Here is a 13,624-nt window from a genome sequence, read left to right on the forward strand (position 1 = left end):
GGGCGGTGCTCCATCCTGCTGGAACCACTGTGTTCTCATCTGGATCAGGTTGTTTCTCCTACGGGCCTGAGTACGTACCTCAGGCAGATATAATTCCTGAATCATTTCGTGATAGTTCCTCTGGTTTACCGTGCAAGTGCATCCCTGGTCATCTTCAAAGAAGTATGGACCAATTATCCCATACCAACCAACCGCCACCCACATGGTGACTGAGAACAGATCGAGGCACCAGTTCAGTTGATGCATGACCAGGATTTTCAGTTCCCCAGTACTGAAAGTTTTGCTTGTTTCCCTCCCCAGACAAGTGAGCATGGCATTCGTCCGTCATATGAAGTTTTTTGAGGAAGTCTGCATCTTCCTCCAATTTTCCTGAGAACCAATTTGCAAAGTTTAGTCGTTTGCGTTTCTGTTGATCAGTAAGCACTGTTTCCGTTTTAATTTTGTATGGAAAGGCATGAATTTCTTGGCGAAGGATCCTCTGAACGGTGCTCTTATGAATGTTTGTCTCAGCAGAAAGTCGTCGAATCAATTTTTTTGGACTCTGAACGACCGCCTGTCTCACCATTTCCACATTTTCTTCACTACGACCTGTTCTCTTCCAACCACTGTGACCCTTGTGAAGGTCACAGATGGTTCCCACATTGGTAAACTTTGCGATGGTGCACTTTATTGTCCGAAAGTTTGGTGCATGGCGCAAGTGGATACCGAAATGTCTTGAGTAAAGACGTTTCACCTGTATGACACTTTTCATCTGGTGCCAAAGTTCAACAATTTTTGTCCGTTGTTGTACGGTCAGTCTTGGCATTTTTCTGGCGCTTGCTTGGTATCAAAATAAACTTCAGGGTCTCTGCAACAAGAAATGAAGCATTAGTGACAAAATTACTGCTTTGTTAGGATCAAACAAAGCATTTTAAAAGTTGTATATTTTTTTGGGACACCATATATATATATATATATATATATATATATATATATATATATATATATATATATATATATATATATATATATATATATATATATATATATATATATATATATATATATATATATATATAGTCTTGTCTTGTGGAAGAGCTTGGACACAGAAAAGGTCTGGACACAACATCACAAAGGGAACAAACAGCAGGAGAAAGGGGAAATGTCAATTGTAGGTGGGAGGGAGAAAGTAGATGGAGACAGACAAACAAGGGATGCAGGTAATGATGAGAGCTATTGGAGAATGCAATGGGTGGACAAGATGGACACATAAGCAATATTTCGGAGGAGAGTGGGTGGTTTATCAGAAGTAGAAATGATCATGGCTTTGTATGGGAGATGACTTGAGGTGGTGGTGAACAGCTGTCTTGAAGACCTGGAGGGAAGAATGAAATTGAACAGAGTGTGGAAGGTGGTTCCACAAGCAGGAAAAAAAAAGGAATAAATAAATGAGGGGAGATGAGCAGTGGTTCTGGATTTAGGAAGTTTCACTTGGAGGGGGTTGCTGGTGGACTGTGTGCATCCTGCATATACCTGGTGGTAAAGAACACAGAGAGGGCAGAGGGTGCAAGGCCAGAAATGAGGTGGAAGAAGACAGCGTTAGGCCACTAACCTGTCGGCAATGGTGAAGTAATAGGCCAATAGACTCAGCTTCATCACGAGAGATTCCAATAATCTTGAAAGCTTTGGTTTCCATGGCATCAAGCTGAGCAAGAGGTGAAGCAGGGGAGCCAGTCCAGAAGGGAGAGCAGTACTCCATCAAGCTGTGGATGAAAGCCTTAAAGTTGGATAGGAGTTCAGGTGTGTGAAGGAAGGACTTTGCCCAGTTTGCATCTGACTTTGATGGCCAACTTTGAAATGTGGCTTGCCCAAGAGAGATCATGGCTGAGAATGAGACCGAAGAGTTTGTGCGACTGAGCCTCTTGGACAGGGTTGTTGAGAAAGTAGATGAGAGGATTTGCTTTCGGAGAGAGAGAGAGAAAGTGAGTATGTGGGATTTCTCAGGATTGAAAGACAGAGTTCAAGTGGTGTTTGACCCAGTTTGTGATTGTGTCAAGGTCTGAGGAGAGGGAAAGAAGGATGAGGAATGTCACGGCAGAGAGTGGTGTCATCAGCAAAGTGATAAAGAGGATTTTCCAGAGTGTCAGTGAGATCATTGATGAAGATTAGAAATAAGATGGGGCCGAGAACACTGCCTTGGGGTACTCCAGCCTTGAAAGGGAGAGGAGAAGAAAGGGTTCTGTTGAGAGCCACACATTGGCTCCAAGAGTGGAGGAAGTCAGTAATTTAAGAGTGGAGTTGCCTTTGATTCCAGAGGAAGAAAGTTTGGAGAGCAAGATAGACTGTATCAAAAGCTCGAGATATGTCAAAACCTGTTCCACAAAATGATCATGCTTTATGGATTCCCCTTTGTTCTCCTATTATGCATCTCCTTCCAATCCCCCATATTCCTTTCTCAGTTCTCCCATCTCCTCGTACACAATAATAGTCAACCCAGAACAAAATTTTCAGCAAATAACAAAATTATAACAGAAAATAAATGTAACTTTAAAATGCATAACTTTGGTTATTTTTGTGAAGAGGATGTTTACCGTCATTATTTGTCTCTTATTGGTTTCACCGGAGGGGACTATAAGTTTGCTCTCCCTCTGTACGTCCGTCCGTCTCTCCATCCCACCTGTGATCTTTCAAAAAAAATTCCCATACCCTTTCAGATATTCAACTGAAACTTGGTACATGGCTTTATTATGATAAGTTGCAGAACAAATTTGAGTTTCACGGCATTTCATCAATTTTTCAAAGTTGTGGACTTTTTTAAACTTGGAAAATATCACATATTAATATTATACATGGGTCAGTGTTCAGCTGCACTGATTCCACCCCACTGCTTTAGTCCCATTGGCTGGACAGCTGGCCTGACTCCACTCCAACAAAAATCATACGCCACCATTGCATCAAGCAGCACAGATCGACAGGCCTTAGGCCTGTGTGTTAGTCCATGGCCCAGTGCAATTTGAATGATACCGGATATATAACATAAGCTGAACGTAGCGGTATTTTATTAATGCACACAAGCCGTACACATGTTTTTGCTTCATGTATGCATATCGGGTTATTTGTAATATGAAATAGGCAAAACCTAGAAATGAGCAAAACACAGTGGGTTTGAAAGGTACTTCTTCATTTTGGTTCCGGTATCGGCTCGAGCATGCGTTCAAGGAAGCTAATTTTTATCTATAGTTTGTTATCCTAGTTGGCTTTATTGATTTCTAGTCTACAAAATATATGAGTGAATGAAAATCGCTTTTCCTTTTATTTTACATAATAGACCCAAACACAGTGGCTTATTGGATTTCTTCTTCTTCATTGGGACTGGTAGGGTATCAATGTATGTATTGCAAAGCAATTCTCACTCTTGTTTATTCTGGGATTTGAATGGTTTTGATTTGTGCTGGAATGCATTTTTTCTTTTTTATAGTCTCAAGAAGAATCATATGAATACATTGGTGTCACAAAAACCCAAAGTTCTTTAATCGATCGAAGTCCAATTGGCAGGTGAGTATAATTAAAGCTTTTATTCAAAAGATAAAGCACAAGAGATGCACGCAGCAATCCAGCATGGCCGCTACCTCGTGCTGCCCAGGGGGTGGAGGGAGGAGGGGAGGCTAGGGTTAGGTGTGCTTATGTGCTGGCTACCAGGTGCTGCATGGGGAAAAAAAACTATGTAGGAGTTCCGGCACATGTTGTGCATTGAAAACGTTTGGAATTATTGCTCTCATGGTGGTAAGATTTTCCTGGCAGTGGCTTCAGGACGTGTTGGACATTGAAAAGCTATGGAGTTATGGGCCTCATAGTGGTTACTAGGGCAATTTTTTGCAACTTTTGCAACTTTTTTTTACAGCATTCCCATGTCGCGAAACGCAAAGATATCGCTTTATTTTTGCCTGAGGATGGAGGGAGGGAGTTATAAGCGCAACTTTTTTGCAACTTTTCCTCGTGAGTGCAACTTTGCAACTTTTCCATTATCAGCGCAACTTCCGGCGTTAATCACACTTGAGTGGCCATGTGGCGTCGTGCCTGCGTGAAGCGGCGATAAAAAGAACGTTTTGATCGAGTATCACCTGTACATTGAATGAGCTGACTTCCTGTAACGTGTTGCTGTGGTGTTCCTGTTTGCTATCAAGTTGTTCTGTCTTACCTCCTTTTACTTAAATATCGAGTTTAATCTCTATTATAAGGACGTCAGCTTTACTTGCCAATTATTCCCAAGGAAGCTGCTTCTTCCATTGGAAAAGTACGAGCCTATGCAGCAGAATTTCCAACTGAGTTCATAGTAACTTCTGGGAACAGTTTGTTCTGCAAGCTATGTTCTGCAGTCGTGTACCACGAACGACGGTCCAGTGTTCTGAATCATCGCGACAGTACAAAACCCACGAGAGCCAAGGATGCTGAAAATGAACGTCGACAGACATTGCTGCTAGCTGAGAAAGTGAGCAAGGGACAATACTTTGTTGATCGGGTAGTTACGAGCTGTCTCTCAGCAGATATACCTCTCTACAAACTCAACTAGAGGGGGAGCATTCGGTAGAGTGCAAAACCTCCGCCGCCAATACTGTTAAGTCACTCAAGTGAACCTGATATCCTATTCATTCAATTTGACGTCAACAGTGCTCACAGAGTTATAGTTTGCAATTTTCCCTTATACTTTTAACTTTTACATACTCAATTAATTCGTCATAACTAGATTCCTTGAGACAGAAATTGATTTTTTGTTGGAAATCACTTATAACATGTAGAAATGCAAAAAAAAAAATCGAAATTTTGTTGAAAAAAAGTTGCAAAATTTTTTTTTTCTCTAACAATTTTATTTTTGGGGGGGTTGGAAATCACTTAAAACATGTAGAAATGCAAAAAAAAAAAAATTAAAATATTTTTTCAAAATGGCCGCCAGAGCAGCCATATTGGATTTTGGAGCAAGTCCAAAATGTAATGGCATGATCCTTGGACCATACCTAATCCCCCCACCAAGTTTCGTCGAAATCCGTCGAGGAGTTTTTCTGTAATACTGTTCACAAACAAACAAACAAACAAACAGACTGGGGTGAAAACAGTAACCTCCGATCTTCGATGGCGGAGGTTAACTAGAGGGGGAGCACTCGGCAGATTGCAAAACCTCCGCCGCCAATACTGCTGGGTCACTCACGTGAACCTTATATCTTATTCATTAAATATGATGTCAACAGTGCTGACAGAGTTATAGTTCTTTTCTCCAACATTCTTTTTTGGAGGGGGGGGGGGGGTTGGAAATCACTTAAAACATGTAAAAATGCAAAAAAAAAAAAAATCGAAATTTTGTTGAAAAAAAAAGTTGCAAAATTTTTTTTTTCTCTAACAATTTTTTTAGGGGGGGTTGGAAATCACTTAAAACATGCAGAAATGCAAAAAAAAATTCTCTAACAATTTTTTTTGGGGGGGGTAACAATTTTTTTGGGGGGGTTGGAAATCACTTAAAACATGTAGAAATGCAAACAAAAATATTTTCTCTATTTTTTTTGGGGGGGGGGTAAAAAAAAAATTTGGGGGGGTGGAAATCACTTTAAACATGTAGAAATGCAAAAAAAAAAATTCTCTACATTTTTTTTTGGGGGGGGGGAATCAAGTCCAAAATTTAATGGCATGATCCTTGGACCATACCTAACCCCCCCACCAAGTTTCGTTGAAACCCGTCGAGGAGTTTTTCCGTAATACTGTTCACAAACAAACAAACACAAACAAACAAACAAACAAACAAACAGAATGGGGTGAAAACAATAACCTCCATCCATCTTCGAAGATGGCGGAGGTTAACTGGAGGGGGAGCGCTCGGGAGAGTGCAAAACCTCCGCCGCCAATACTGCTGGTATGGGTCACTCAAGTGAACCTTCTATCTTATTCATTAAATATGATGTCAAGTGCTGACAGAGTTATAGTTCTTTTCTCCAACTTTTTTTTTGGGGGGGGGGGGGGGTTGGAAATCACTTAAAACATGTAGGAATGCAAAAAAAAGAAATCGAAATTTTGTTGAAAAAAAATTGCAAAATAATTTTTTTTCTCTAACAGTTTTTTTTTGGGGGGGGGGGGTTGGAAATCACTTAAAACATGTAGAAATGCAAAAAAGAAAAATTTCTCTAACAACTTTTTTTGGGGGGGGTAACAATTTTTTTTTGGGGAGGGGTTGGAAATCACTGAAAACATGTAGAAATGCAAAAAATAAAAAAATTTTCTCTAACAATTTTTTTTGGGGGGGGGACCAAGGCCAAAATTTAATGGCATGATCCTTGGACCATACCTAACCCCCCCCCCCCCACCAAGTTTCGTCAAAATCCGTCGAGGAGTTTTTCCGTAATACTGTTCACAAACAAACAAACACAAACAAACAAACAAACAAACAGAAAGTCTTGAAAACAGTAACCTCCATCCATCTTCAAAGATGGCAGAGGTTTATAATCTGGAGATGAATTCACTATTCCAATTCATGGGCTACAATGCACCTTCGGAGTCCTGTTGCCGATCGTGAGTGGCATCAATGGCAGAGAAAAACATTGTGGATCCAGAACTTGCTCAAGGGGAAGAAAATATTTATGATCATTGATGAAGCAGAGGTGGCAAGCGCAAAGTACATTAACACTCTCGTGGGAAATGTCGAATCACCAGAAAATACTTTCTTGCTGCACTGCAAGCAGCGTGCAGCCATAGTCAACTCACAGACAGTAATACACACAATGGATGATGCCATCAAAACGCTACAGTCTGACCGGTCGAATTTTGTTCTACTCTTGAGTGATGCTGTGTGCTGCATGACTGTTGCTGGACGCCTCCTCAAGCAAATCTACCCGCGACTATTCCATGTCACGTGTGCTGCGCATCTACTTCATAACTGCACCAAAAAAGGTTCGAGCTCACTTTTCTGATGTTGATAATCTGATCGCCAGGGTCAAGAGTGCTGTTGTCAAGAACAAAGACCGTAAGGAGTTGTTTTGCCGCAATTTGCCAGAAGTCAAGAGAATCGTTGGGGAATTTCAAGGTGATGGTGAAGGAAGCTATAGCATCAGAACACCGGGCGAAGAACTTGCTCAGTTTGTCGATCGTGACTACAATTGCCTGATTGAGCTCGTCACTAAATGCGAAAGTTCTACGTATATGATCTCTGATGCTTTCAACGATCTGAAATCGCTCAGCTTCAGCACTGATTCATGTGGGATAGCGTCTTATTTGGAGAGGCGTTTGGAGCAGAACAAGAACATAAAGCAGATCATGGATCTGGCACGCGGTGACATTCCACCAAGTTTGTACGCAAAGTTGCAAAAGTGTCAAGTTACTTCAGTGAGTGTTGAACGCTCTTTTTCAAAGTTAAAAAAAAAACTACGAGCGAAGGACCGTAACTTCTCGCCTGAAAACGTTGAGAAATATATTTGTTTATTACAATCAATCACATCAATGAACCGTGAATTTGAGTGATTTGAATTAATGCTGACTTTAAAAACCTTGTAAAATGTCATATCATTGCTGAATTCATGAAAATATTGTATCATTGTATATTTGCTAGCTTTGAGAATTTAATAAATAAATGACTAATTGAAAATTGGTCGTTCCAGTAGCCTCTGGGCATGGATTTTCGGTTACTTTTTAGAGCAACTTTTGGTAAAAATAAATGCAACTTTTCACGTTTTTTAGCGCAACAAAAATTGCCCATTGTGGTTACCTTTTACCTGTGGGCCGGTGGCAGCACTGCCTGACCCCACAACCAAATATACACTTTATACCGGCCTTTGGTGGCCTCAGAATGGAAGTCACAGCCAACGTGTGTCGCTTAAAACCTTGCCCTGATTCTGAAGGACCGACGACCAAACTTTGGGGCGTCGAGGTGCTACGGTTCGGCCGTGAAAGAATACGTACAATCGTACAAACAAACAAACAAACAAACAAACACTTGAAAATATTGATATAGATTGTCTCCTTTTTATACTCAACAGCTTTTAACATGAATATCAGCCTGGTGTTGGCTTAGTAGTTTGGGTGGTGGCTTGGGATCCTAGGATCCTGAGTTCAAGCCCCGTTGGGCCGCTGAATTAATATACCAGGAGGTTGACTCAGCCTGTCATCCTTCCGAGGTCGGTAAAATGAGCACCAGTGTACTGGTAAGGAGGACACTGCATCAGCGGCATAGCCACGTCCCAACCAATGATGCAACCAGCAGCCATAGGCTGCACTCGATAGAGAGGGAGCATGAATATCTCACAAAATAACCATAAAAACAGTCGTTTATAATAAACCATTTCATATCCAATCATAAGTATACAAGTGTCAGCATCACAATGAACCAGTACATCGCCTAACAGACACACGTGACAATTCGTGTCAATTAAGCATGTCTCTAATATAATTAGCACAACAGTTATAAATTTAATATTATTCTGTCAATTTTGTAATAACATTAACGTGAGGGATGAGTGAGAAGGGAAAGGAGAATAGGGAACGTTAAGGGAAGGAGAATGGATAGAGACTGGAGAGATTGACTAGAGAGAGGGAGAGAGAGAGCGAAAGAGGGAAAGAACACTATACACAAACAGAGGGTAGAAGGAGAAAGGAGGGGAGAAAAGTGAAGTCGTTGGGGGGGGGGGGGGGAAGAGGTGAACGGGGCAATATAATGCAATAAAATGGAAATCAAAACGGAATTTACATTTAAGCAAATTTACATTTTTAATAATTTAAGCAAATTTGGGTCAAAATTGACCCTGGTTATGTAAGTGTCAGTAAAAAGATCCGTGCATTGTCGGGTTGTGCATAAAAATTAATTTCATCATCGAAATAACATTTAATATCGGCAACATTTAGCAACAGCTGTTATGAGGTTCAACTACATGAACAAAAGACAATAATAAAATGTCCCTTGTTACACTTTGTGGTGATAAAGCAAGAGCCATAACTACACGACCTTGGGATGACGTTTCTTCACAGTTGCCGAGGCAGGAGTTTGATGTTTCAATGAAGAAGGTGAGGGAGATGTGGGCCTGTGCAAGTCCTCGGAACCTTGTATCCCACGTGTAGGTAACTGGTTAGCCTTGACATGTGGTGCTTGTGGAGATGAGGATGCTTGGGATGTTATTTGATTTGCCTGTAATGGCACCTCAGGCTGAGATTGCTTATGTGCTGGTGGCGAATTCTTGGGAGTTCTGGTCTCCAGGCTGGTCATCGTTTTAGGTTTTGTCATCAGCTTTTCAGGTGGTACACTAAAACCGTCATGGGATTTTGGACCAATAAGCTGCATTTGGGTAGCAGGTGATCGTTTTGGCAAAGCACGTTCAATTTCAGGGGATGAAAGTTGTCTGGATGGTCCACATTCTTGATGTACAGATTGAGGTCGTTTTGTAATCCGCTGCTCGGGAACAGAATGTTTTATGGCTTTGGAAATTACATGCTCTTTCCATGTATGTGGCAAGTACTGGATCACACGCTCAGGGTGAGAAAACAGCTCTTGCTGCAGCAGATTTTGCAGACTTTGGGGATTAGGCCATTTTGATGGCACAGGGAAATGAAATGCACTGGCCTGTAGATCATAAGCACCTGGTGATAAGTTGCCTACTTGATGTGAATTTGTTCGATGAAGTGGATGGTTGTATTGAACTGCCATTGCATTTTGAGGAGAGAACCCAAAGGCACCACAATGGAAACGATTCCTGTAAGTAGGCATGGGATATCCAGGTTCTGGATTGTACGGTACATCCTTGCGTTGCTGTGGCTGGTCTCGACTTGCCACAATATTTGAAGTGGAAGCTGAGCTTGCGATCGTTATTATTGAGCTAGGATCTCTATGCATTTCAATTGCACAACAATATGGTGGTGGACTGGCAGTCATTTGAATTCGATCAAAGTTCTGGGATCTTGTTCGGACCAGTGCCGGATGGCATAAGCGGGAAGCTGAGCCTGAGCAGCCTTGTAGTGGATGGGACTGTGTCCTCATGAGGGCCGGACGCTGGACAAGTTGGCAGGGAGCTTGTGGAAAGCTTTGGAAATAGGCAAGTTGGTTTTTTGCAATCGCTGGGTTCACAGGTTTGTGAACGGGACTGCATGGTTTGGATACTGTTTGCCGAAAAGGCAGTTGGTTTCTTTGCAAGGCTTCATTTACTCCATGAGTTCCATAATACTGGGCATCTGCAAGCTCATAATGGTATCTAGGTCTGCTCATATATGGAGGAGGAACAACCATTGCAGAGGTTGTCATAAACTGCATAGGTACCCTGCTGGGACTTCTAGGCCTGAGTGGCATCTGTGGCAATGATGGACAGGCATACGCTTGAAGAGGTCTCTGCATTGCTGAGTGTTGAGGCATACGCGTCGGACTAGAAAACTGAGGAATTTGAAAAGAATGACTTCTCTCAAGCTGATGAACAATATTGATATTCATTGGCGATGAGTTAACTGGGTGTGTCTGGCCTAGCTCTATGTGATTGCGCAAGGGATCAGCAAATGGTGGTACAAAGCTATTATCAGTGTAATAAATCTGACTATTGTTTGGACAAACTCCCCATACCGGCAGTGGGTGCCTTTGGCCGGCATGGCTGTGGCTTGGACTGGCAAAAGGTGAGGTTTGTGGACTGTGTACCTGAAACGGTGGACTACCAGATGTACCAAGAAGAGGTGTGCAGGGTTGAGAAAGTGATGGGGAGTAGTTTGTTTGTGGTTTTGCTGGATAGCCAATTCCACAAGGAGGGCTGTGTAGCTGAGAATTCACAGCTCTCTGTGGCTGTGCAGGGATATTGATTGGGCTACTCTGACCAAACTGTGGACTTTGTGTCTGACTTCTGCTTGGAGAGCCTGGTAGTTTTGGAGAGCCAGATATATTAGGCGATTGGTGAAAAGGTTGATGGGGCATGTTTGATGAATTTCCATAAAACGACATTTGTGGAGAAACGCTTTGGCCTCTCTCCTGTTTTTCAGACCTGTGCGTAGAGCTTGAAGCTGCACTGTGGATTTGCACATATTCTTCTCGATTTTTATTCTCACAAGGCACCGGATAACTTTTGCCTGGTCCTTCGGAGCCTCTCTGGGAGTTTGATGGATACAGAGGTGCCAATTCTGGGGGGACATTAATCCTTTGGGAAACAGTATGCTGGGATCTGTCTTCATTCAAATTATGTTCTTTAGGAGCATGATTCTGTTTCTGTATTTGCTGATGATTTGTTTTTTCATCCTTGAAAACTGGTACACTCGGTGCAGGAGGGTCGGAAAGCCTTTGGTTTTGGGGCAATTCGTTGGTGGGCAATGGACGATGAGGAGAATTAATTTGAGAGGCAACTTTGGTTGCGGTTACATTTTGTGTCTTGTTGGACAGGCTCGAATCAAAAGAGGGAGCTGGAAGCTCAAAAGAGGTTGTGACGTCACTGGTGCTTGGGTCATGCTTTGATGGAGTAGTGCTTGATGAGGACTTCTGTGTAGTCTGTCCTATTAAAGCTGCTTGCATCACCACTTTTCGCAACTCCAATGCAAGTTCCTTGGGATCCACCCCCATCGACTTGGATTCATCTGATATTGAGGAAACCAATGACACTGCAATTAATATTATCACTCTATAATAGTAATAATTTAACTGTTATGCAACAAAATATGCAATGTCATTGAAGCATAAATAATTTTTATCTAAGGGAAGTCTCCATAACTACAACCACAGTGGTGGAAGGATTACTGAGTTGTCACTGTGATTATTCCATCAACAAGGGGGGGGGAGGGGGGGTGGCATCCGCTCGTGATTCACTGTGCTTTGGAAGGGGTGCTTCACCTTTACTTTGCTTGAAAGTCAATGGAAGATAAGCTTTTTTAATACATTTCTATCAACTTTTAAAATGAAGAGAGCAGATTTCAAAATTATATTCGAAAAACATTTAAAACGTGAACACGTACGGTCGTGGCCAAAAATATTGGCACCCTTGCACTTTTTTCAAATAATGCACCATTTCTTCCAGAAAATTGTTGAAATAAAAAAATATTTTGGTGTCCACATATGTATTTCTTTGGTTTGTAGTAGAACAAAACAAGCTGAAAAAATTACGAAATCTTAGCCTATTCCATCCACAAATCCTAAAATGGCCCGGACAATATTAATGTGGTTCTGTAAAACCGCATGCCTCCAAGGCAATGGCACACAACATACAGCGATCCCAAGACAGTTATTTCAATAGAATGTGTATTAGTTAGCCCCTTCCATATGTCTAGTGGGTAAAGGGGAAAGATGCGTTGTGTGGGATTCTTGTAGTTAGATCTTTAATATCTCTTTAACCTTTACTTTTTCTTTTCTACACCTATTTCTTTTACATGAAACATGCAAGCAAGCACGCACGCCAAACAATAGGAATTAAACAGACATGCTGTGAGCGTCTCCAGTATGTTCACGCTGCGAGCGTCCTCCCCGTGCATTTGCGCGCCAATTTTCCATTCAAAACTGCATGCCAATTCTCAACCGCCATTTCACCTCAGACCTTAATTCCGCTCACCAAACCATACCATGCTCACCACAACCACTTCAGACAACTAATAAAAAAATATCCCCACAACTCACGCTTACAAACGCGACCTTTATTCATCATCACAACGAACTTCAATCTCGTCCTCACAATGCCACGTGGCAAACTTCTCTCACTACAAATGCCACAATATGATCGCACTGCTCGACAACCACCACAACTGCCCCCATGGTCATCGAATCCTCATCGTAGCCACAGAAGACACGGAGAAGACACAGGACGGGTTATTTTGAGGCATGGCTCGAAGCGTGAACGTGCGCTGGAACTCGTTTAGGGACATACGGGTGGAGCAGGGATTTCCCTCCAATCCCACATTGGAATGGAGACCAGCGCACGTTCGGGACCGGAGAGCACGTCCGAAAACCACAGTCCCATATTAAACTCAGAGCTCCGACGCATGCGACTGAACCATTTTGCGTGTTTGGGGCGTGGTGGGGTATGGCTATGACTGCTATTGACCAATAGGGAAGTATGATTTTGCTTACAGCTCCATTTCGTCTGATGCTTGGCTCTTCCCCTCGTCCGGGTTCATAAAAAGGGCAGAGTGGAGCAGATCAGCGGGACAACTGTGGCGGCGCGAGAATTGGGGAGCCAGAGTTGGAGGTCAGCAAGCAGACACAGGCTGGGTAGAGGCAGGCAGATCGTTGGGAGGACGTGCCAGAGCAGCACGTGCCAGACATCGGTCCTCGCAAAGGAGAACAAGAATTTGCACAGAGCAAAAGGCACCGTGAGTCCCCGTGACCAAGCATGGGTCACACGCTGCCTCAAGGCGAGCCCGCTTCATTTAAAGCGACACTCAGTATATTACAGACACTTACACGGATAGGATAGGGACTTTCTTCGACCATATATATATATATATATATATATATATATATATATATATATATATATATATATATATATATATAAATATATATAAATATATATATATATATATATATATATATATATATATATCTCCTACCATGGACGCACAAAAGAGCAATCAACGTTGACGAAGCCCAGCTGTTCTTTTCAGGGCAGGAACTAAAGGCCCGGTCACACCTTGACGTTTTAGCCAGCGATGGCAACGTATTAAAATGTAT

General features: G+C 42.1%; 1 protein-coding gene and 1 long non-coding RNA gene across 2 annotated transcripts in view; one reads left to right on the forward strand and one right to left on the reverse strand.

Moving 5' to 3' along the window:
- The window catches only part of LOC147019028 (uncharacterized), a 198,672-nt gene that overhangs the window by 30,263 nt on the left and 154,785 nt on the right, over window positions 1-13,624 (reverse strand). The window contains exon 9 of the mRNA XM_085899206.1: window positions 8,954-11,541. Coding sequence (XP_085755332.1) covers window positions 8,954-11,541 — 2,588 coding nt within the window. The remainder of the gene's footprint in view (window positions 1-8,953; window positions 11,542-13,624) is intronic.
- The window catches only part of LOC147019029 (uncharacterized), a 41,175-nt gene that overhangs the window by 14,979 nt on the left and 12,572 nt on the right, over window positions 1-13,624 (forward strand). The gene's annotated exons all lie outside the window — the stretch shown is intronic.

The sequence above is a fragment of the Eptatretus burgeri genome, chromosome 10 (genome assembly GCF_056783735.1).
Source record: "Eptatretus burgeri isolate ZD-2024b chromosome 10, Ebu_testis_v1, whole genome shotgun sequence".
In the NCBI taxonomy this organism is placed as follows: domain Eukaryota; kingdom Metazoa; phylum Chordata; class Myxini; order Myxiniformes; family Myxinidae; genus Eptatretus; species Eptatretus burgeri.